Source organism: Pelophylax lessonae (assembly GCF_965119305.1).
Source record: "Pelophylax lessonae genome assembly, chromosome: 2".
In the NCBI taxonomy this organism is placed as follows: domain Eukaryota; kingdom Metazoa; phylum Chordata; class Amphibia; order Anura; family Ranidae; genus Pelophylax; species Pelophylax lessonae.
The window spans coordinates 46,205,481-46,231,363 of NC_138769.1; the positions used below are offsets into that span (position 1 = coordinate 46,205,481).

General features: G+C 44.7%; 1 protein-coding gene across 1 annotated transcript in view; it reads right to left on the reverse strand.

Moving 5' to 3' along the window:
* The window catches only part of LOC309547943 (uncharacterized protein), a gene marked incomplete at its 3' end in the record, with an annotated part of 206,728 nt that overhangs the window by 142,394 nt on the left and 38,451 nt on the right, over positions 1 to 25,883 (reverse strand). The window contains exons 7-13 of the mRNA XM_082247940.1: positions 25,010 to 25,088; positions 23,239 to 23,361; positions 14,837 to 14,978; positions 10,768 to 10,926; positions 6,715 to 6,791; positions 2,646 to 2,852; positions 1,306 to 1,514 (exon numbers count right to left, since the gene is read on the reverse strand). Coding sequence (XP_082104066.1) covers positions 1,306 to 1,514; positions 2,646 to 2,852; positions 6,715 to 6,791; positions 10,768 to 10,926; positions 14,837 to 14,978; positions 23,239 to 23,361; positions 25,010 to 25,088 — 996 coding nt within the window. The remainder of the gene's footprint in view (positions 1 to 1,305; positions 1,515 to 2,645; positions 2,853 to 6,714; positions 6,792 to 10,767; positions 10,927 to 14,836; positions 14,979 to 23,238; positions 23,362 to 25,009; positions 25,089 to 25,883) is intronic.

Consider the following 25,883-nt stretch of genomic DNA (forward strand, 5'->3'; position numbering starts at 1 on the left):
TTTAATGTACAGAGAGGTGGAGCTCAAAGAGGAAAAGGTGGAGCCTAAAGAGGAAGGGGTGTGGTTTACAGATGACAGGGCAGTTCTGAAACAGAAGGGGGTGTGACCTTGACAGGAGGGGGTGGGTCGTAGCTAAATTAGGGGGTGCGCAAGTTTAGTCAGGCCTAGGGCAGCACAAAACCTAAATACACCCCTGGGTTTGCAACCACTTTAACCACTTTACCGCTGCTCACTGAGCCTCTACTGCGGCAAAGTGGTTCGTTATCGTCTGGCGACATAGAACTACGTCGCCAGACACTCCCCTTTCTCGGCGGCGCGTGCGCGCCGCCAGAGGCTCGCTCCCGCTGTATTCAGTCACAGCGGGAGTTGGGCCATGGGAGGAGCGGCGGTGATCACCGCCGCTCTTCCCCGATCGTCGGGGAATCGAGTCTGGAGATCCGCCCGCTTGTGTAAACAAAGCGGGCGGATCTCCTAAGTGACAGACAGTGACAGATTGCAGGGTTCAGCATAGCTGAACCTGCGATCTGTCCCTGTGTCACTCAGTCACCTCCCCCCACACGTCAGTAAGCACCAGGCATACATTAACCCCTCCCTCTCCAATAAAATGAACCCCTTCCCTGCCAGTGTCATTTTTACAGTAACAGTGCATATGTATAGCACTGATTACTGTAGTAATGTCACTGGTACCCCCAAAAGTGTCAAAAATGTCAGTTAAGGGTCCAAACTGTCCACCACAATGTCGCAGTCCCGCAAAAAAAATCGCAGATCACCATAACTCGTTAAAAAAAACCACCAAAAATGACAGAAATCTTTCCCTTAGTTAGTAAAAGCAAAAACTTTTGCGCAAACCAATCAAAATATGCTTATTGCGATTTTTTTTACAAAAAATATGTAGCAGAAAACAAATTGGCCTAAAATGATAAAAACATTTTGATTTTTACTTTTTTTGGGGGGGAATTTCATATAAATAAATGTGAAAAATATTGTTATTTTTTAAAAATTGACGCTTTTTTTGGTTTATAGCGCAAAAAAGTAAAAATCGCACAGGTGATCAAATACCACCAAAAGAAAGATCTGTTTGTGGGAAAAAAAGGACGTAAATTTTGTTTGGGTACGACGTTGCACGACCGCGCAATTGTCAGTTAAAGTCGCACAGTGCCGAATCGCAAAAAGTGGCCTGGTCGTAAGACAGCAAAATCCTCCGGTGGTAAAGTGGTTAAGCGTATTAAGACTTTTTAGATTTTTGATGATTAAAAGGCCCGTTTGTCACCATGAACCACCTTCTAGTTGTTGAAATTTAATAGCTGCAGCTGGGCAGCTTGTAGACGTGCGATGCGGTCCTTGAAGTTCTTTCTCCTATTTCGCATGTCATGCTTCTCAAGTAGGAGCACATCTAAATTATCTTTATCCTGGATCAGCGCCATCATCTCAGCCTTGAGCTCTTCAGCAAGTTCATACAAGACGTAGTTCTGAGTAATCAGAGGGATCTGATTGGCCAGGCGGGCCGATGCATTCTAGCAGAGATAAAAAAGTAGTGAGAAAGAGTTATGACCATGGGGTGGATGTACTGAAGGATAATAGACTGTGTGCTTTGCAATTGTAGTTGCTCCAGAGCTCAGTAAATGAGGTGAAGCTTCACTTTGCAAAGAGTACCCAATCACATGCTTGCACATAAATAAGATGATGGAAGTCAAATATAGAAGAGTAGAATATAGTATATACTCTACTCTTCTATATATTTTAATCAATGTTAAACAGAATTAATATAGGTTGAAAGGATTGAAATTTAGTGCAATCACTGGCAATCCCAATGTTTCCAGCCTTTGGAATACAGAGTTAAGATTATATATATATATATATATATATATATATATATATATATAAAGAGGGAGAGAGCTCAAATATTTTTTAGGATAGAAATGATAAAAGAAATAACATGGTGTGGGCAGATTTCTGCCAATCACAGGATGTGGGATGACCCTCCAGCCAGTGTCTTAGAATAAGAGGGAGGTGAAGCCACTATAAATCTACATGTAATATACCACCCCCATTGTGTTTAGCTGGTTAGTGGACATGGAGGAAGAGGAAGTGGGTGGGCTGTCTTTCACCACTGTGTATATACCAACATGTGTTACTCTATGAGATAAGGAGGAAATTCTAAGCATAGAAACTCACTGAAAACTGAGCATGTGCAGAGCAGTAGGTCTCCAGCTTTCATATTTGGGGGGGGGGGGGGGGGGGCACATAGGGGGACAGGGACAAAAGTAGGGGGGGCCCAACTATAAAATGCAATTTTATATACCGTATATATATATATATATATATATATTTCAAGAATAGAATGCACTCCAGAGGTCTTGTTACAAATTCACCTTTGTTTTTTTTTTCATGCAATATACAATACACTTGAGCGTCAACTTTTCAATCTGACTAGGGACTTTCATCAAGATGCTTACAGCATTAAATTAAACAGTGTGCATTTAGTATTACTTTAACCAAGAATCCGAATACTCAATCTCCAAAAAAAGCCCCCTGTGAGGTCTAAAATGAAAGTTCTGCTTTGAGGCTAAAGGTTAAGAACCTTACAAAAGCCCAATGGTGACTTTTTGTTTTAACTTTAAAATAATAATGCACTGCAGACTCACCTCAAAATATGTCTCGATATGGAACGAGGTCTCATTTGCTGAACTCTGCACCATGTTGGGATTCCCATATTTGGCTCGGACTGCATTCAGTGAACTGCCATAGACAGAGTCCTGACAAAATGTCACTCTTTTTTCTATCTTGAACTGAGCCTGGATAGCTTGTTCCGCCTCTTCACTCTTGGCATTGCAGATTTTTTCAAGCTTAGCCTTTTAAAAAAAAAAGAGCAACAGAGAGATGAATCTACAAGACTCTTAACATACTACACATACAACGTAGTATAAATGGACATTGTAATATATGTGTACACATTCAACCTATACCATAGTTTACTTTTTCATCTTGACATTGTCTAGATCAGTCATTCTCAGCCAGGGTTCTATGTAAGCCTAGGGTTTCTTCAGAGGTTGCTTCACTAAATCCAACTAATCCCTGTTAGCAGCCATGAATCAGACTGAGACAGAAAATGCTGTTAAATCCCACCTTTAATGTAATGGTAAAAATGGTACCAAGACTTAGTGATCATTCCTGCCATCCATGTGCCATAGTGATCCTTCCTGCCTTCCATGTGCCTTAGTGATCCTTCCTGACATCCATGTGCCATAGTGATCCTTCCTGCCTTCCATGTGCCTTAGTGATCCTTCCTGCCATCCATGTGCCATAGTGATCCTTCCTGCCTTCCATGTGCCTTAGTGATCCTTCCTGCCATCCATGTGCCATAGTGATCCTTCCTGCCTTCCATGTGCTATAGTGATCCTTACTGGCTTCCATATGCCATAGTAATCCTTCCTGCTCTCCATGTATCAAAGTGATCCTTTGTGTCTTACATGTGCCATATTGATCCTTCCTGTCATCCATGTGCCATAGTGATTCCTGCTGCCTTCCATGTGCCATAGTGACCATTCCTGCCTTCAATGTGCCATAGTGATCCTTCCTGCCTTCCATGTGCCATAGTGATCCTTCCTGCCTTCCATATGCCATAGTGATCCTTCCCTCCTGCCTTCCATGTACTATAATGATCCCTCCTTACTTTCTTCCATATACCACAGTGATCCTTCCTTTCATAAAACAGTAATCCCACCCTCCCTCTCTCCAATCTCTCTCCCTAAGGATTGGTTCAAACTGGAGACTCCAGCTTGTGGCACAGCAATCAAACCATATTTTACAGGTACAAGAAAGTCCAGGCTTTGTTTAACCACAGCACTTAAACCCCACCCACTAACATGTTTGGCCATACCCACCTTTTGCTGTGGCGCGCATAAAGCGCCACAGGTCATTATTTCCCTGAAATGTACCTCATTCTCAAGTTCAAAAGCTGGGAGGTATGTAATTCTAGTACCTATCTAAGAGGGTGCTACATACAGTATAAGAGCAGTGCATGCACCAAGCTTCAAGCAGCTTTTTTTAAAACCTTTAGGGCTCGTTCACATAAGCAGCGGTGGGGTCTGTAAAAAGTAGGTGACTGTGTGTCCCGACCCCCTGACCACCCACCTACACACAGAAATGCAGATGCTCAGGCCAGAAATTAAACAAGCTGTTGCATTTAGCAGACATGGCTGCTGCCAAATGCATTCCATTTAAGTGAATAAGGCTGCGCAGCCACTGCCCTGCCACCGCATGCAGTGTGGTGTGGTTGGTCTTTACCACCTGTAAAAAAAGTTGTTTTTTTTTTCAGACTTTTTAACTGGATAATCCTGTCACTAACACATTTCTTGTCCTAGGGTGACAACCGTCATGAGCAGCATTGTCAAACTGGGTCAGAGAGTGTTTTAGAATTATGTAACACTGTGTTGGGACTACATAACACCTCCCTCTCTTCTCCATAACAAGGGGAGGTGTTCGGTACTGGAATTAGCAGAGAACAATGCTGACTTATACAGTACAGAGGAAAACAGTACATGAAATTATCATCTCACTAGATTTCTGGCTGGATGGACAACTATTTTCTTTTTTGCACCTTTGAAACAGATATGATAAAAAACTTTCAATTGTATATTTAACAGACTAAAGAGAGCTAATAAGATACATTTATTGTTAGAGTTTATATACACCTTATCCCTTTTGCTGACAGAGTGATTTTTTTTGCACCTACAGTGCCTTGAAAAAGTATTCATACCCCTTGAAATTTTCCACATTTTGTCATGTTACAACCAAAAACGTAAATTAATTTTATAGGGATTTTATGTGATAGACCAACACAAAGTGACACATAATTGTGAAGTGGAAGGAAAATTATAAATGGTTTTCAAAATTTTTTACAAATAAATATGTGAGAAGTGTGGCGTGCATTTGTATTCAGCCCCCTGAGTCAATACTTTGTAGAACCACCTTTCACTGCAATTACAGCTGCAAGTCTTTTTGGGTATCTCTGTACCAGCTTTGCACATCTAGAGAGGGACATTTTTGCCAATTCTTCTTTACAAAAAAGCTCAAGCTCTGTCAGATTGGATGGAGAGCATCTGAGAACAGCAATTTTCAAGTCTTGCCACAGATTCTCAATTGGATTTAGGTCTGGACTTTGACTGGGCCATTCTAACACATGAATATGCTTTGATCTAAACTATTCCATTGTAGCACTGGCTGTATGTTTAGGGTCGTTGTCCTGCTGGAAGGTGAACCTCCGCCCCAGTCTCAAGTCTTTTGCAGACTCTAACAGATTTTCTTTTAATATTGCCCTGTATTTGGCTCCATCCATCTTCCCATCAACTCTGACCAGCTTCCCTGTCCCTGCTGAAGAAAAGTATCTCAAGAACATGATGCTGCCACCACCATGTTTCACGATGGGGATGGCGTATTCAGGGTGATGTGCAGTGTTAGTTTTCTGCCACACATAGCGGTTTGCTTTTGGGCCAAAAAGTTCAATTTTGGTCTCATCTGAGCAGAGCACCTTCTTCCACATGTTTGCTGTGTCCCCCACATGGATTCTCACAAACTGCAAACGGGACTTCTTATGGATTTCTTTCAACAATGGCCTTCTTCTTACCATGGACCTCTTGGCTGCTTCTCTGATTAATGCTCTCCTTGCCTGGCCTGTCAGTTTAGGTGGACGGCAATGTCTTGGTAGGTTTGCAGTTGTTCCATACTCTTTCCGTTTTCAGATGATGGATTGAACAGTGCTCTGTGAGATGTTCAAAGCTTGGGGTATTTTCTATAACCTAACCCTGCTTTAAACTTCTCCAACACTTTATACCTGACCGGTCTGGTGTGTTCCTTGATTCCTTTCATGATTCTGTTTGTTCACTAAGGCTCTCTAACAAACGTCTGAGGGCTTCCCAGAACAGCTGCCTTTATACTGAGATTAAATTACACACAGGTGGATTCGATTTACTAATTAGGTGACTTTTGAAGGCAATTGGCTCCACTAGATTTTAGTTAGGGGTATCAGAGTATAAGGGGCTGAATATAAATGCACGCCACACTTCTCAGATATTTATTTGTAAAAAAAATTTGAAAACCATTTATCATTTTCCTTCCACTTCACAATTATGTGTCACTTTGTGTTGGTTTATCACATGAAATCCCAATAAAATACATTTACGTTTTTTGGTTGTAACATGACAAAAGGTGGAAAATGTCAAGGGGTACGAATACTTTTTCCAAGGCACTGTATGTTTAAAAAAATAATTTTAGGCCTGAAGATTAGTTAAAACCACCAAAAAGTTTGTAAGAGGAACTATAATGGTTTAATTGATGACCAGAGCTGTACTGTCAGCCTGTCTTCACCTACTATGCTCCTAAACATGTATTTGTCCGACACATTACACTTTCAAAATACAATTTTGATTGACGTTAAATAACATGCATGGATATTTAAGCACTAAATCGAGGAAATTAAATTAACAGAAAAGATTTTAAAAAGATGGTGGTACTGGGAAGTGATATTCTCCAACACACAGCAACAACTGGTATGATGCATGGATATGGGTTTTCTCACTATATACTGTGTAAGGATTTCCACGTGGCTGTCAATGTGGCTGATTCTTTGTCACGATAAATGGCAATGTAGATTTAGTGGTCAGTTACTGTAAATTGGTAAAAAAAACGCTAGTAATACAGAAAGGTCAGCTATACCTTGGCAGTTCTGCAGAGATTTGGAAATTGGTGGAAGTGGTTCATGGCGATATTACTGAAAGTTGATCGGATGAGTGCTAAAAAAAAGCAAAATAAACAGTATTATCAAGTGTTTGTAGGAGTGAAAATTGGAATGCTGAATATCCACTAATCATTCTTTATTGTATTATTAAAAAATGACTTTCTCGCTCCCCTCTCCGGTCATTCTAACTTACTTCCATTAATGCTCACTTTTTACCCCTTGTCAAAATTTTCCCCCACTTACAGTATATCCATGCCCACTCTTCACACATTTTATTATCTATACCCACTCTCCACTCTCTGATCATTCTCCCTTACTTCTACCCATGCCCACTCTCTACTCTCTGATCATTCTCTCTCACTTCTACCCATGCCCACTCTCCACTCTCTGATCATTCTCCCTTACTTCTACCCATGCCCACTCTCTACTCTCTGATCATTCTCTCACTTCTACCCATGCCCACTCTCTGATCATTCTCCCTCACTTCTACCCATGCCCACTCTCCACTCTCTGATCATTCTCCCCATGCCCACTCTCCACTCTCTGATCATTCTCCCTTACTTCTACCCATGCCCACTCTCCACCCTCTGATCATGCTCCCTCACTTCTACCCATGCTCACTCTCCACTCTCTGATCACTCTCCCTAACTTCTACCCATGCCCACTCTCCATCCTCTGATCATTCTCCCTAACTTCTACCCATGCCCACTCTCCGATCATTCTCCCTCACTTCTACCCATGCCCACTCTCCACTCTCTGATCATTCTCCCCATGCCCACTCTCCACTCTCTGATCATTCTCCCTTACTTCTACCCATGCCCAATCTCCACCCTCTGACCATGCTCCCTCACTTCTACCCATGCTCACTCTCCACTCTCTGATCACTCTCCCTAACTTCTACCCATGACCACTCTCCACTCTCTAATCATTCTCCCTCACTTCTACCCATGCCCACTCTCCACTCCCTGATCATTCTCCCTAACTTCTACCCATGCCCACTCTCCACTCTCTGATCATTATCCCTCACTTCTACTCATGCCCACTCTCTACTCTCTGATCATTCTCTCTCACTTCTACCCATGCCCACTCTCCGATCATTCTCCATCACTTCTACCCATGACCACTCTCTACTCTCTGATCATTCTCCCTCACTTCTACCCATGCCCACTCTCCACTTTCTGATCATTCTCCCTCACTTCTACCCATGCCCACTCTCCACTCTCTGATCATTCTCCCTCACTTCTACCCATGCCCACTCTCCACTCTCTGATCATTCTCCCTCACTTCCACCCATGCCCACTCTCCACTCTCTGATCATGCTCCCTCACTTCTACCCATGCCCACTCTCCACTCTCTGATCATTCTCCCTCACTTCTACCCATGCCCACTCTCCACTCTCTGATCATTCTCCCTCATTTCTACCCATGCCCATTCTCCACTCTCTGATCATTCTCCCTCACTTCTACCCATGCCCACTCTCCACTTTCTGATCATTCTCCCTCACTTCTACCCATGCCCACTCTCCACTTTCTGATCATTCTCCCTCACTTCTACCCATGCCCACTCTCCACTCTCTGATCATTCTCCCTCACTTCTACCTATGCCCACTCTCCACTTTCTGACCATTCTCCCTCCTTTCTATCCATGCCCACTCTCCATTGCTATTCTTCCCTACTTTTAGCCATGCCCACTCTCTAGAATCATTGTCCCACACTTCTTTTCATACCCACTCTCTTGAATCCATTATTCTCCTCCGCGTTTATCTGTGCTTACTCTCCAACTCCTGTTATTATTCTCTCTTTTCTACCCATGCCCACTCTTTATTGTTTTCCCCGACTTCTATCCTTGCTCCCTCTTCACTCCATGTTATTATTCTCCCCCGCTTTAATCTATGCTTACTGTTCAATTTTTGTGATCATTTTCCCCAACTATTTCTATGCCCACTCTCCACCAGTTATTTTCCCTCAATTCTACCACTGCCCAATCTCTACTCTGTTATGTTTTTTCTCCCCCACTTTTATCCATGCCCACTCTCTGTGATCGTTCTCTCCTACTTCTATCCATGCCCACTCTCCACCTCCTATTATCATCCCCCCTCATTTGTACCCAGGACCATTCTCCACTCCCCATTCCCTGTTATCATTCTCTCCTAACTCTATCTATTCCACTCTCTACATCCTGTTATTATTTTCTCCCTACTTCTATCCATGCCCACTCTCCACTCTCTGTGATCATTCCACCCTAGGTTTATCCATGCCCACTCTCTTCAATCCTTTACTTTCCCCCACTTCTACCCATGCCCACTCTCCATCCTCTGCTATCATTCTCTGCCACTTCTATCCATGTTCATTCTCCACCCTCATTCTCCCTCAGTTCAACCCATGCCTTCTCTCTGTGATTTTTCTCCCCCACTTCTCTCCATGCCTCTCCTGCCTTCATTATTTTCCCCACTTCTTCTGTGCCCACTCTCCACTATATGTTATCATTCTCCCCCACTTCTATCCATGCCCACTCTCCACACTCTGTGATCGTTCCACCCCAAGTTTATCCATGTCAACTCTCTTCAAACTTTTATTCTCCTCCATTTCTATCTGTGCCCATTTTCCACCTCCAGTTTTCAATCTCCTCCACTTCTCATCATGCCCACTCTCCTCCCTTACTCATTCTCCCCACTTCTTCTGTGCCCACCGTCCACTATATGTTATCATTCTTCCCGACTTCTATCCATGCCCACTTGCCACCCTCTGTTATAATTTTCCCCTACTTCTACCCATGTTCATTCTCCACCCGCATTCTTCACCACTTCTCTCCATGCCCACTCTCCTGCCTTCAGTATTCTCCCCACTTTTTCTGTGACCACTCTCCACTTTATGTTATCATTCTCCCCCACTTCTATCCACATCCACTCTCCACATTCTGTGATCGTTCCAATCCAAGTATATCTATGCCAACTCTCTTCAATCTTTTATTCTCTTCCATTTCTATCTGTGCCCATTTTCCACCGCCAGTTTTCATTCTCTTCCACTTCTCTTCATGCCCACTCTCCCCCCCCCCTTTGTTATTCTCCCCACTTCTTCTGTGCCCACTTTCCACTATATGTTATCATTCTCCGCCACTTCTTCCCATGCCCACTCTCCACCCTCCGCTATGTTCCCCCACTTCTATTAATGTTCATTCTCCTCCCCCATTCTCCACTATATGTTATCATTCTCCCCCACTTCTACCCATGCCGACTCTCCACCCTCTGTTATCATTTTCCTCCACTCCTATCCATGTTCGATCTCCACCCTCATTCTCCCTCAGTTCAACCCATGCCTTCTCTCTGTGATCATTCTCCCCCACTTCTCTCCATGCCCTCTCTACTACCTTCTTTATTCTCCCCACTTCTGTGCTCAGTCTCCACTATATGTTATCATTCCCCCCACTTCAATCCATGCCCATTCTCCACACTCTGTGATCGTTCCACCCCAAGTTCATCCCTGCCCACTCTCTTTAATCCTTTATTCTCCCCCACTTCTTCTGTGCCCACTCTCCAATATATGTTATCATTCTCCCCTAATTCTATCCGTGTTCACTCTCCACCCTCATTCTCCCTTAGTTCAACCCATGCCTTCTCTCTGTAACCACGCTCCCGACTTCTCTCCATGCCCACTTTCCTCCCTTCTTTATTCTCCCTACTTCTTCTGTGCCCACTCTTAACTATATTTTATCATCCCCCCCCCCCCACTTCTATCCATACCCACTCTCCACCCTCTGTTATCATTCTGCCCCACTTCGCTCCATGTTCACTCACCACTCTCTGATCATTTTGCCCCACTTCTATCATATCCACTCACTATGTGATGATTCCCCCCTACTCCTTTCCATGATCTACAACAAACCATATTTCTTTAATTTACCATTACGAACTAATAAAATGCACAACAGGAAATGTTGACAATCCAAAAAATGGAGGAGCTATTTAAGCTACTAACTGCAATCCAGTTACATACTAATAATGTGGAATAATCTGCGTATGACTTTGCACACACCTGTGATGTCATTCAGCTTTTCAACCGCTGGATCTTCCAATGTTATCATTTTTTTCTTGATAATAGCCGCAATCGTTCTGTAATTGTTAAGTCCTTTCAGTTCCTGCCCTCGCCACTTCATCTCGTAGGCATTTGGATCACTTTTTACTTCCATAGAGACTAAAAAAAAACATGAGACACTTATTCATTTTCTAGAGTAGAGACAGTTGATTTACATGGCACTCCGGCCTGGCGTATGAAACCATGGTAATGAAAAGCATCTATGTTGCCCATAACAACCATTCATTTGTTCCTCTATAAATGATTAGAAAAACAGTAAAAAAAACAAGGTATACTTTATTTACTAAAAACGTTAAGTGAATGGTATTAGTTGTACTATATTTGGAGTTAGAATTATGTAGTTTTCTAAAACAATAGTCGAAAACCAGATAGCTAAAACTTTGTTGTTGGGTTCAAATGTCCAAGATGTCCATTGCCTACTGGCCACTTTTACCCCCCTTTTGCCCAAGCCAATTTTCAGCTTTCAGCGCTGTCACACTTTGAATGGCAATTGCGCGGTCATGCAACACTGTACCCAAATAAACTATTTATCATTTTTTTTCTTACAAATAGAGCTTTGTTTTGGTGGTATTTAGCAAAAATGTTTAAAATGAAGGCCTCTTGACCCCTGTAGGGAAAGAGAGCCTTGACTGATGGGGGCATGGCCAGAAGTTGGGACCAAGCAGGAAGATACATGGATCAAATGGATTGGACGGAGCCTTGGGTATGGGGATGGGCCTGAGCTCAGTTAAGAGGACCTTCCCAAGGAATTCTGGTCCTTTTGAGAAGAATCGCGGTGAAGAGCTGCCCACCAGCCCACCCTGACGATCGGTCGGTCTGTCACAGCTTTCAGGGCGGTTTTGACCTTGCCAGTGCTAAAGTTCCGGTAATGAGTTTTGCCATTGTTTATAAATTGGGGGGTAGGCTGTCTGTCAAGCACTGATGGTAAGGACAGCCCCTTCCCCCTTACCCCTTTTTGGAAGTTATGTTAATGACTAAGAGTGCTCACAGTACAACTGTGACTGGCACTGGTCTAGACGTGTTCTGGTTTATTATTGGAAAATAAATAAAGCTGTGGCCTTGCCCTTTCCAACTTAATTGTGGTAAGCGTGGTTTTTTATATGGGGAGGGGGCAAGGGGGTGTTGGGTCATTATGTTAACTTTGTTTCTGGGCCTATGCGCCTCAGCAGTCAAATTAAGTGGTAATTAAATAAACAAAAGTACAAATACTGTACTGGCGACCCTAACATAAGGAACAAACTATTCAGAGAAAGGAGATACAATAAGACACGGGGCCACTCACTAAAACTAGAGGAAAGGCGGTTTAACCTTAAAGTGCGTAAGGGGTTCTTCACTGTAAGAGCGGTAAGGATGTGGAATTCTCTTCCACAAGCAGTCGTATCAGCAGGGAGCATCGATAGTTTCAAAAAACTATTAGATGGGCACCTTAGAGACCACAACATACAGGGGTATACAATGTACGGTTAACAGCAAACACACACACACATCATAGGTTGAACTGGATGGACTGATGTCTTTTTTAAACTCACAAACTATGTAACTATGTAACTATGTAACTATGTACCGAAAACTTTGAAACATAAAAAAATCTTTCATAGCTTGTTTTAAAATTTTGCAAACAGGTAATTTTTCTCCTTCACTGATGTGCGCTGATGAGGCTGCACTGATAGGCTGCACTGATGGGCACTGATAGGTGGGACTGATAGATGGCCCTAATAGGCAGCATTGATAGGTGACCCTAATGAGGATGCACTGATGGGCACTAATTGGCAACACTGGTGGGAACTAATTGACAGCACTGGTGGGCACAGATTGGCAGCACTGGTGGGCACTGTTGGGACTGCACTGATCATCAGGACAGTATCCCTTTTATAGAAGCCGGTTATCAGCTCTCTTCTCCTATACTCATGCTGTCGGCATGAGGAAAGGAGTGCCAATAACCAGCTTCTGTTTACATCTGTGATCTGTGATTTTTACATACCTGATCACGTGGTATAGAGCTGCTAATTGGCTCTTTACCTCAATTTGTGATCAGCAATGTCCTCTGGACACTGTGATCACACATCGCCCGCACCCCGCATATGAGGGCCATATGTTGCCCTCCCAGAACTAGCCATGCTGTAGCTGTCATTCGGCTAAAGCGTGGTCGGCAAGTGGTTACGTAAGTTTATGATTTTGTGTTGGGCCGCATTCATAGCTGTCTTGGACCAGATGCGGCCCATGGGCCAAGGGTATGATACCCCTAACCTATACTGAGACAACAAAGTTAACAAAAAAAAAACGCAACAAACAAGACAAAAACATGTAACACACAGAATATGGAAATGCAAATATTTTAGTTTTTATAAACTGCTAAATATCTTTTCTCATCAGCAGTATAATGTATAGCAGTCTTACGACTTCTGTTAGTGTCTGGTCAAAGCTTATAAGAGGAGTTTTCATTCTACTCTGACTGTCCTATGAGGCAGCATGACCCCTGACCCTTTGACTGATTGGCCCTGTGCTGATCACATGCACCCTTCTCCAGCAATACACGCCAAACTGGGCATGTGCAGTGTGACGCCAACAGCTCTGTCTTATCAGGAGATGGATTGGGAACAGGGGAAAAAGGGGAGGTTAAGAGAAGACAGGATCAAACAGCCTTTTTACTTAATGCAGAGGATTAACCCCTTAGCACAGTGAGTATAACAAGCATGCTTTACTGCATATACACACTGATTTTACTGTTGTGGGTTTAGTAACACTTTAATAGGAAAGCATAGGGACTGGCAGGAACACCAGGGATTTCACACAAAGGAAGCAATACAAAGAGGAGAGGATACAAGTACTTGGTACAGCAGATACATATCAGGAATATGAAATGTTGGGTTTACATATTCTTTAACCACTTTAAGACCAGAAGGGTTTGCCCCCTTAATGACCAGGCCCTATTTTGTGATTGCGTTACTTTAACTGACAATTGCGCGGCCGTGTGACGTTGTACCCAAATAAAATTGTCGTCCTTTTTTTCAATACAGCTTTCTTTTGGTGGTATTTGATCACCTGTGCGATTTTTATTTTTTGCGCTAATAACAAAAAAAGAGCGACAATTTTGAAAAGAAAAAAAAAAACAATATTTTTCACATTCTGTTATATGACATTCCCAAAAAAAAAACATTTTAGGCCCAAAAAAAATCACAATAAGCGCATTTTGATTGGTTTGCACAAAAGTTATCACATCTACTAACTACGGGAAAGATTTATGTCATTTTTATTGATTTTTTTTTACTAGTAATGACGGCAATCTGCGATTTTTTTTGCGGGACTGCGACATTGCGGTGGACAAATTGGACCCCTGACTGATATTTTTGACACTTTTGGGGGGACCAGTAAGATTTACTACAGTAATCAGTGCTAAAAATATGCACTGTTAGTGTAATAATGGCACTGGCAGGGAAGGGGTTAACATTATGGGTGATTGTAAATTATACCATGTGGGAGGAAATAGGCAAAGAGCTACTTAGAGCTTTTAAAAGTAAATCATCCTTACCCACAGTGATCAAGGGGTTAAATGTGAGCCTAGGGGAGTGATTCTAACTGTGGGGGGGGGGCGTGGCTTGTGAAATGACCATAGAGACATGTGATCCTATATAGAAGGATCACATGGGCTCTTTGATCATTGCAGGGAGGACGGTCGGCTGTGTTTACAACAGCCGATCGTCCTTCTCTCTCTGCGGGGAACGATCGCGGGTGTTGGGTGGCAATCGGAGCCGTCTGACACACGCATCGGCTTCCCTGCTGACTAACGTGGGCGGGAACGCCCCGTCGGCGGCGCGCTCTCGCCCCCTAGCCTCCTGAGAGCGAGGGACTTATACCTAGGTCCCTTTGCCCAGGAGCGGCTGCCTGCCCCAGCAGTATATCTGGGGTGGGGGGTCGTAAAGTGGTTAAATACAGCCCTACTGATCTTGTGGCCTATCATCATGTTGTTGAGCCTGTGTAAATTAGCATGGCTCTTTTTAGCAATACTCACATTTTAAAACTAATTCATTCAGATGATTCTCCCAGGATATGAAGTGTTTTCGGATTTCATTACAAAGTTTCAGATGTCCATCAGAGACCTCCTCTTCGCCTTCAGCGGCTTGCTGAATCCCTTCATTAAACGTCATAATTTTCTATTGGTGAAAATAATAACAATTTGCATCATTCTACCCACATTACATCTGTCTCTAATTATTCAGAGGTAAGGCAATGGCAAAAATTGCAATACAAGATTTGAAGAAGAACTACAATTTAGAGCGGTATTAAACCTAAAAGCAAACATTATATTACATCTTACCAATGCTTAGATTTGGTGTCTGCATTCCTTTTTTTTTTTTTTTTTTGCTTTCTTCCTTCTTTTTTATCTACTTCCATCCCGCCAAATGACGGCAGAGCGGAGCAGTGCGTCTCTCGCAGGGGACGCGTAGCACAGCGATCCTGGCCCAGGACACGGCGTGACCCCGATCTCGGTAAAGAGCTGATGACGCGGCTCTTTACCCATGCCTGAGGAAGGGGTCCTGCGTGATTCCAAAACATTGCACTTATCTTTATGTGATCCTTTTGCAATAAAAAGTTTCTTCAGACTGCTGTGCAAGATCCATGGTGTGCTGGACAACATGTATGTTTATCTTTACCAATGTGATCAGCTGTGTCCAATCACAGCTGGTCATATGTAAATGCGGACGTGCCGGTAATCGGCGCTCCCCCCGCCTCACACTGACAGAGTGCGTGGTGAGGAGAGACGATCAGCGGCATATACTCGCAGGGGAGACCAGTACAGGTAATCAGGGCACTGATTACAGTAAAGCCCCAGCAGTGCCCATCAGTGACACCAATCAGTGCCCATCAGTGACACCAATCCTTTCCCTATCAGTGACACCAATCAGTGCCTATCAGTGCCCATCGGTGACACCAATCAGTGCCTATCAGTGACACCAATCAGTGCCCATCAGTGACACCAATCAGTGCCTATCAGTGACACCAATCAGTGCCCATCAGTAAAAAAACAATCAGTGACATCAATCAGTGTCCATTAGTGACACCAATCAGTGTCCAACAGTGACACCAATCAGTGCCCATCAGTGACACCAATCAGTGCCCATCAGTGACACCAATCAGTGCCCATCAGTAAAAAAACAATCAGTGACATCAATGTGTCCATTAGTGACACCAATCAGTGTCCAACAGTGACACCAATCAGTGACACCAATCAGTGCCCATCAGTGACACCAATCAGTGCCTATCAGTGACACCAATCAGTGCCCATCAGTGACGCCAGTCAGTGCCCATCAGTGACACCAATCAGTTCCCATTCGTGATGACAGTCAGTGCCCATCAGTGACACCAATCAGTGCCTATCAGTGACACCAATCAGTGCCTATCAGTGACACCAATCAGTGCCCATCAGTAAAAAACCAATCAGTGACACCAATCAGTGCCCATCAGTGACACCAATCAGTGACACCAATCAGTGCCCAACAGTGACACCAATCAGTGCCCATTAGTGACACCAATCAGTGCCCATTAGTGACACCAATCAGTGCCTATCAGTGACACCAATCAGTGCCCATTAGTGATGCCAGTCAGTGCCCATCAGTGACACCAATCAGTGCCCAACAGTGACACCAATCAGTGCCCATCAGTGACACCAATCAGTGCCTATCAGTGACACCAATCAGTGCCCATTAGTGATGCCAGTCAGTGCCCATCAGTGACACCAATCAGTGCCCATCAGTGACACCAATCAGTGCCCATTAGTGATGCCAGTCAGTGCCCATCAGTGACGCCCATCAGTGACACCAATCAGTGCCTATCAGTGACACCAATCAGTGCCCATTAGTGATACCAGTCAGTGCCTGCTCATCAGTGCTGCCCATCAGTGCCAGCGATCCAGCTAGTAAATCTGTTGTTTTTCAAAAGCTCAAGCTTTCCAGCCGTATGTATCAGTTCACATGGATGAGATAAACCATTTAACACATTTTTATTATTTATTTTATTCAAAACTTATTTTTTTTACACTGTCTCTAACTCTTTTTTTTTCATCAACTTTATTGCTTTCACAAGGGATGCACAATATCCCTTGTGAAAGCATGGGCCGTGACAGGTCCTCCTGGGGTTTATTAGATTCCAAACCTTTCCTCTGTGCTCCAATGCAGCCGATCAGACACAGATCGGTCTGAAAACAAAAAAACAAACAGAGGGTGCACTGGCATAGCACATTATCCTTAAGAGCAATATATTTATTAGATAAAAGAAAGGTACTCACAAACAAATGTTTGGTACAGGCATATCACATGGAGGACTGTAATGGCCGCCTGTGGGGGGCGGTCGGCAAGTGGTTAAAGTAGAACTATAGGCAATTTTTTTTTTTGGTCATATTGGATAGAGTAAGGATGGGTTATAACCCCTGTAAGGTTCAGTTTTGTCATCCTTGTCCCATTGGGGAGATTTCCCTTCACTTCCTGTCCCATAACCAAACAGGAAATGAAAGGAAATCCATGCAAATTAATGGAATTCCTTGGGGACTAGTGTCCCCTTCTGAAGAGTTCCAGTCTATTACTTTTCTGGGGACAACGCAAAAAATGGATTTTTGTAAAATCTTACCGTAAAATCCTTTTTTCTTAGCTCATTGACAGACATAGTCCTCGGTGATACAGCACCTTCGGGTTATGTTGCCTCCACAGGAGTAGGACTAGACAGGAAATTAAAATGCTCTGGCCACACCTTAGGGGCAGTCCCCGAGGGTATATCCTCTCTCTCTCTGCCTCAGCAAATCAGTTATGTCACAAAAGCAGTCTTTAGAGAATTTAACCCAACCCAACTCAAAAAACAGAGGGGCGGGGACTACGTCTGTCAATGAGCTAAGAGAAAAGGATTTTACGGTAAGATTTTACAAAAATCCATTTTTCTCTATCGCTCATTGACAGACGTAGTCCTCGGTGATACAGCACCTTCGGGAAGTCCCAGAGCAGTATCACAAATGAGGGGTGGGAAAATGGAAATCAAATCCAAATCTAGAAGGCCCAACCGGTGCCAACTAGAAGTTTACAATGCTCATCCTTAATGATGAGACTCAACAAAAAAATTTTTCAAACAGAAAAAAACCCTCGAGGTAGACCACCGGTCTCCTCAAATAGCGGCCTGCAAAACCTTGCGGCCAAATGAGGCATCCAGCGATGCCATCACATCAATTTTATAAAACTTTGTAAAGGTATGTACCGACGACCAGGTGGCCGCCTTACATACCTGGACCACTGACGCCTGATGGCGAAAGGCCCAGGAAGTACTGAGCGCTCGAGTGGAGTGCGCCCTAACAGGGAACGGAGGACTCTGACCCTTAATAGAATAAGCCTGTACCACCGTCTGTCTAATCCATTTGGCAATAGTCGCGGCAGATGCAGGCAACCCCTTTCTGGGGCCATCCGTGATCAAAAAAAGTGAATCCGTCTTACGGAATGATTCCGTAACCTTCAGGTATACCCTGATTGCCCGAACCACATCCAAGGAATGCAACGCATGTTCCCGATGATGATTGGGCTGAGGACACAAGGAAGGTAGTACAATATCTTCATTCAGATGAAAATCTGAAACCACCTTTGGAAGAAAGGATGGCTTAGGATGAAGTACTACCTTATCCCTATGAATCACTAGGTATGGGGACTGGCATGATAATGCAGCCAGTTCTGACACTCTGCGAGCAGAAGTGATAGCCACCAAGAAGGCCACCTTCTGGGATAAAGTAAGCAAGGGAATCTCCCTGATGTTTTCAAAAGGAGGTTTCTGAAGAACCGACAAAACCAAATTAAGATCCCAGGGCGGTAAGGGCGCGCGGACTGGTGGAGCCAGGTGCCGCACCCCCTGGATGAAATTCCGCACCAAGGACCTGGTAGCTAAAGGTTTCTGAAAGAAGATTGCTAATGCTGAAACTTGACCCTTGATGGTGCTCAAGGCTAGCTTCTGCTCAACCCCTTTCTGCAAAAAAGCCAATATTCGAGTCACCGAATAGGTACGTGGAGGAAATCCTAAAGATTCGCACCACGCAATATAAGTCTTCCATGTGTGATAATAGACTTTGCTGGAAGTCGCTTTCCTTGCTTTAATAAGGGTAGGAATGACTGAAGTAGACAACCCTCTGTCCTTCAGTACTTGGGTCTCAATGGCCAGGCCATTAAAACCAGCGACTGTAAAGCACAATGGTAGATTGGTCCTCGAGACCGCAGATACTCCCTGAGACGCAGTTCCCACGGAACGTCCGCGACTAGCAAGTCCAAGTCGGCCAGGCCGGCTTGGCGAGGCCAGCCTAGGATTTCTAGGACCACTGGCACTGACGGGATTTGAACCAGGCGTCCCTAGAGCTATCTGGCCCCGACCATCCGAGAAAGTCTGGTCGTTCTCTGTTCCCACACATTTATCCGACACCTGATTCCTATCAGGAACGGTGATCTCTCCTGGTTGAATCTCAGGGACCGAAGTCACCCGGCTAGAGGCTTCTTGGTCTGTCTGGTCAACCAGATCTGATTCCTGTGGGGAATTGAGACTAATCTTAGGAAAAGGTAAAGAAAAAGATCTGTTCAGGGAACGGTGACTACCGCTCCCTGTAGCACTTAAATGTTGGAAGGGAAGAATCGCACCGGTAGTAGTAGTCGATGCTCGATCTAATGTCCTGAATACCGGTGAAAACGTCCCCCCACCCTCAAACCGGGTGGGGGCGCACCTTCAGGCTGTGTAATCCTTTGCTTCGGGTTTGGCTGAGTTGGTCCTCTGTTTGTCCGACCAGCCTTTCTTGAACCCTCCTGGAGGAGTCTTGCCTTTCCCGCTAGTTCCAGCCGGGCGTACGAACCCTTTATGGGCAGTAAAGAAAGGTCCTCGCTTGTTACGAGGTCCCTTAGGTTTAGCAGCCTGTGGCAAGAAAGTGCTCTTGCCCCCAGTGGCATCTTTAATGATTTCATCTAGGGTGGCCCCAAATAGGCGATTCCCCTGAAAGGGGAGATTCGTCAAGGTCTTTTTGGAACCTAGGTCAGCTGACCAGCATTTTAACCACAGCACACGTCTGAGGATTACCGCTGACATAGATGCATGCCCTAATTGGGGAGTAGTATCCAAGGCTGCTTCACAGATAAACTGTAGCCCTTGTATAATCTGTTCCATCAAATCAGATGTTTCCTGGGGGATATCTTTTCCCCTAAGGTCTTGGCGTACCAATCTCGCCCATTCCGTAAGTGTCTGGGAAACTAGACCAATAACAATTACTGGTCTAAATGCTGACCCTATCAGAGAGAAGATAGTGCGGGACTCTGCTTCCATCTTCCGATCCACCGGATCCTTAAAGGACGAAGTGTCCTCCACTGGAATAACCGTGGCTTTATTCAGCCTGGAAATAGGTGGATCCACCACTGGTGGTACCGTCCATTTCTTAATGAGGGATTCCTCAAATGGATAGCGTCTAGCAATGCGTTTGGAAATAGTAAAGGTACGTTTAGAATGCTCCCATTCTCCTTTAATTTTATTACCAAAACACTTGGGTACAGGAAAAACCTTCACCGTTTTGATGGGCTTGTTAATACCAAAGGGAATCTCTGTTTCAGTTGCCTCTGCCGGTAAAACCTCAAGTCTTAAGGTTTCCCGCACCGCCACAACTAGTGCGTCCACCAATGCTTCTTCCTGAATTATGGCGGAAGAATGCACATCCTCCTCACTGTCTGAGGGAGCTTTACCTGAGATAACAGCCCTTGCAGAGGGACCTGCAGCTGCAGTGACCATCTCTGAATCTGAGTCAGAGGTGTCAGATATTATAGGGGTAGGCGGGGGTCGCTTTCTTGACCCCCGTCCCTGACAGGCCGCCTCCACCCGAGCCACCATAGACTCCAAAACTGCTGTAAATGCATCCATGCTCTGTGCACCGGCGGGTCCCGAGGCCCCCTCGAGGGAAACAGGTGGGGGTACTTGTGTGGCAGGTTCCATGATTATTCCAGTAACTACCCGGAAACTTCAAACCAACTTAAATAAAAAACTTTTTTTTTTTTTTTTCAGACCCCCAGCGCCACAAAAGCCCCTCAGTGTTACCTGCTAGGGATCCCTATCGAGTGAGAGAGAGAGAGAGATAGACCCCCAGGCTCACCACTTAAAGCTCAGAGTTCACTGCAACAGGTTACAGCGCTGTGTCCACAAACAGGAAGTCTTTTGGCTGGCTGCCCAGGAAGAAAGGAGGCGGCTCCGCCCCTCTGCACGCCTTCCGGCGCCTCCCCTAGCTCCACGAGGTGTTGGAGTCACCTCAAACATGGCCGCCCCCATGCTGCAGACACGAGGCTACGCCAAAATGGCGGCCTCGTGCGATCTACGGCGGTTTGAACAGCATAGCGGCGTCCTGGTGTAACTAGGCATCGCAAAACCTTTCTCTCATGGAGATCAGCTTGACCGGCGGTACCGAACCCTGGCGGAACCGCATGGTCGTCGGGAGACCTGCTTCAGCTGGAGGAATGACCTGGCAAGCCGCATCCCTGTGCTGTGACTTCTGACAGGTAGGATACTTCTAGTAACACAGTAAGCTTCTAGTGCTGCCACATATTACAATCATTTAAACATACTTTGTAATTAGATTGTCAGCTCCCAAACCAAGCCTGCTGGCTTTGTACACAAAAATCACACTCAATTAGGGGGATCTGTGACCTGTTATAGGATAGAGGGGAACCCATCCTTACCATTACAGAGAGGGGCCCGCGTTCACCACAAGACCCGACAGGGATAAAAGGGGGAACATACTACTCACCATACCGGAACCAGGTGGGCACCAACTCCTGACAGTACCCCTCTCCACCGAAGTTGGAGGGCTGTCGACCAATACGGATGCCGTGACTCATGGTCTTTGGCGTTTCAGCGAGACGTTTAACTCACAGGGTCAGTCCCCGTCCAGTGGGACTATGTCGCGGCCGACCCAGCGCGGAGCTATGGCCTGCACGCGCTCGTAGGCTGAACTGGGGTGACCACTGGATCTCAACATCCCGCCCGTCGCCCAGTTCAGCTTTCTTGCTTGAAGATCTCACAGGAACACTGGAGAAAAAAAGCTGTCTAAAAAATCTTTTCTAAGAAAAAATTCCTGCCAGGACCGAAGATCCCAGCAAGGTATCTAGGTCCTTACTCCTGACTAGACAGAAAAAAACTGATTTGCTGAGGCAGAGAGAGAGAGGATATACCCTCTGGGACTGCCCCTAAGGTGTGGCCAGAGCATTTTAATTTCCTGTCTAGTCCTACTCCTGTGGAGGCAACATAACCCGAAGGTGCTGTATCACCGAGGACTACGTCTGTCAATGAGCGATAGAGAAATATGAGATTTGGAGGCGGAGCTGGGAAGCAGAAACTGCAGGGTCTGGATTAGGACCAGAGGAGGCTGGAGTCAGCTGCCTGAGTCTGCTGAATGCTGAGACCAGTGGAGGTAGAGATGAGGGGGTGCTGCAGCTGCATAGAGAGGTGCAGGATCTGGAGAAGGAGTTGTATTCTCCTCTCTGCTGCCAACTGCTGAGATGGGGGGGGGGGTGGTAGAGACTAGCCTTTCTGTGGCTGCACAGGGAAGCATAGGATCTGGCAGAGGAGTTCTGTCCTCTCTACTACTGTCTGCTGAGAAAAGGTGGGGGGCAGAGATGAGTGTGGTGCAGCAGCTGCAGAAGAGGTGCAAGGGCCACATGAAATGCCCTGGAGGACTGGATTCGGCCCGCAGGCCTTGTGTTTGACACATGTGATATACAAGAAACTTTATTGGAGACTTCTCAGACAGAACAATAAAAAAATATTTTGTGGATGACACCAGTGGTGTGCGACCTTCCTTTTCAGCTGGCATAGAATTGTATTATTCTCATAATAATTATAAGCAGATGTCCAGAGCATCCCACCCCCTTACTTTAGAAGTCAAGAGTCCTCCACCCTCCCTTACATCACAGTGCACCCACCACCCTTGTGCAGCTTCCAGGAAGAAGCTAGGGGCATAGCTCAGAAAAAGCAAGTGCAGGGTCTGGAGGAGGACCAGCAGAGGGCTGAAATTAGCTGCCGGAGTCTGCTGAATGCTGAGACCAGGAGAGATGCAAATGAGGGGGGTTCTGTCCTCTTCTCTTCTGCCAACTGCTGAGACAAGGTGGGGGTAGAGAAGAGTGGGGGGGGGGATGCCACAGCTACAGGAGAGGTGGGAGGGTCACATGAAATGGCCTGGAGGGCCTTGTGTTTGGCATATGTGCTCTAGCTCTTAGGGCATACTCTGTATGCTCTAGAACTTTAACTGAAGGTGTGTTCTAACAGAAACCAAAAACAAATCATAAATTGCAGGGATATGGAATTATAAACCGATAAAAAGATGTGAGACTTCAGTTGAGTTTTTCAGCTAATGCTTGACTGTGTTACATCTCTTACCCTAACAAGGAAATGTAGTCTTTCATCGTCAGTCTCAGGAACGTTTGTGCCAATCTGATTCAGTCCGTCTTGTGCTTCCTTTAATTTATTTCTGATCTGATTCTCTAGGATGGGCAACGCCCTCTGAAAAAAACAAGAAGTAATCAACAAAAAATTGCTGTAAAAGGCACATATCTCTCAGCACATATTCTCACATGCAGAATCAAATCTTTGCGTAGCCAGGTGCTTGGCTATAGAGAGGGAGCAATTTAGGACACTGTGCTGCAGTTGCTCTCTGTGCTCCCACCGGACTGTCATACTGAATTAAGTGACACTGTCCACCTCCAGCCAGCAGGGGGGACTAAAACCAGAAGGAGCTCAAGAGATTTTAGTGTGGTCCCCACTGAACAGTGGGAGATGTCGTTCATAAAAGGAATCCTGCTATAAAAGTTAATGGACCGGTGGACTACAATTTCCAGGTAGAAACTGTTAGGAGGAAGAGAAAGGAATTGTATTTTCCTGGGCTGTAGACTGAAGGAATTGCTCTTGCTGCAAGGGGACTGGGGAGTGCACATCCCAGTCCTCTGTGCCCACTTGTCTTCTACAAACCTGCCACCTGAAACCAATTTGGAGCACTAATATCCTGTATGCTGAGGACCGGAGTCACCTAGGTGCAGAGCCAGAAGGGAACTAACAGCAGATTGCTGGATCAAGGTTTGTTGTATCACTGGAACGGGTGCGCAGCTACTGCTGCAACTGATTTATCGCTGCTAGCAGAAACGTAGGGACTGACCCTCTACTTAGAGGCTTCAATCACTACATGGAGAAGTTTAAAGGGACTGTACTTATGTACCTCACCTTAAAGATTGGGCCCCAACACTAGCTGAAGGTTTAGAGCTTCAATCTCTAGATGCAGAATTTTTAAAGGGACTGTACTTATGTACACCACCTTAAAGATTGGGCCCCGACACTAGCTGAAGTTTTAGAGCTAAGAACTGCCTACCAGCTACTGTAGCTGCTTCACAGGAACTTTGCCTTGATTGCCCATAGTCAGGGGTACATCTTTAGTGAGTTGCATATACCATCATAGCTAAAATGTAATACAAGGCTCCTCCATGACACTAAGAGGCCTATGTACAAAATATTTGTTGTGCCGATGTGACAATTCAGATAATCACAAAAATTACCTAACCTCCTCTATTATGTGTGACCGCTATATTGTCAGCGCCATCCAGTGGCCACAATAAGTTTTTTTGACACATTTTGACCACTAGGTGGCGTCAACAATATAGGAATCACACATAATAGAGAAAAAAAGACAGCAATTTTGCCCTGATTGTGTGAATGTTTGTCACACCTGCACAACAAGCATTTTATACATAGACTCCTAAGTTTGCAGAAAAAATGCCTGCATTGTTGTTGCCTCTGCAGATTGACCAATCCAGATCGGTTCTGTCTATGCTAGAAAAGCGGGAGGGCACCACTTTTATGTTTAGTCTGATCTCCTGCTCTTCAGGCCCATTAACAATACACTCTGTTTGGGCTTTTTATAGCATTGCAGTACATCAGACTTCAGCAGAACTATAGTATATATATACTATAGCTCAGCACCTGCTGGATGCAAGTGGTAAATATGGAATATTTATTGTGCTACAAAATAAACATGCATAAAGTAAGTGTCACTCTTCAGTTTAGGTTCCCCTTTATGTGGCACCGTTTAAATAATGCTGCTAACTGCACCCGCAGTTATACATCAACCAATGAGGTTTACTGTTACAAGCAAAAGACTTACAATAATGTGCTCCACCAGTTCCGTTGTCAACTTTACTGCAAGATTAGGGATGGTAGCATAGCCTTCATCTAGAAGAACCCTTTAAAAAACAATGAAAAATACAGATGCTTAAGGTACATTATTATCGATCATGAGAATAAATAAACTAAATAAATTGGACTCAGAATTTAAAAATGAGAAAATGGTCCTAAGCAACTATTCCAGTGGCAAGTAGCCTCACTGTGCAGAGTTCTACAATCTATCACCACAGAAATTAAAGGAATGATACAAACCCATCTGATGGCTTACTACATGAAAAAAATAACAGGTGAAGGTCTGCTTCCTAATGCCTCGTACACACGTTCAGATAATCGGACGACTAATCGTTCACATTTTGTTGCATACTAGTATCGAATTCAACAATGCATATAAACGTAGGATTTTTTTTGTACGATTCTGGAAAAGCTTCCTGGTTGCGTAGCTTCATATCAGATGGTGCAAAACAAAAACAAAGGCAGCCAGGCTTTTTCCATGCTATTTTAGTGTTTCTGATCATGCGCGGTCTTTGCCGCTCGATTTTTAGTAGACGCATAGTGTACTGATTAAACGATTGTCATTAGCGGGGTTATCGTATGACAGAAGCTTTCCTGTTTGTCCCTTCGGATTTTGTTGGACGAACTGTTGTGATCGGCTGTCGAAAGCTGTGTACTAACGATCAGATTATCGTGTGATCAGGTCGAAAGCGAGTTTTATCGTACGATTATCTGAACGTGTGTACGAGGCATTAGTCACCTCTTCTCTGCAAAAGCACAGGTTCACTTTAAAACTGAAGTTTAACCACTTTACCGCTGCTCACTAGAGCTCTACTGCGGCAAAGTGGCTCTTGTAGGTCTGA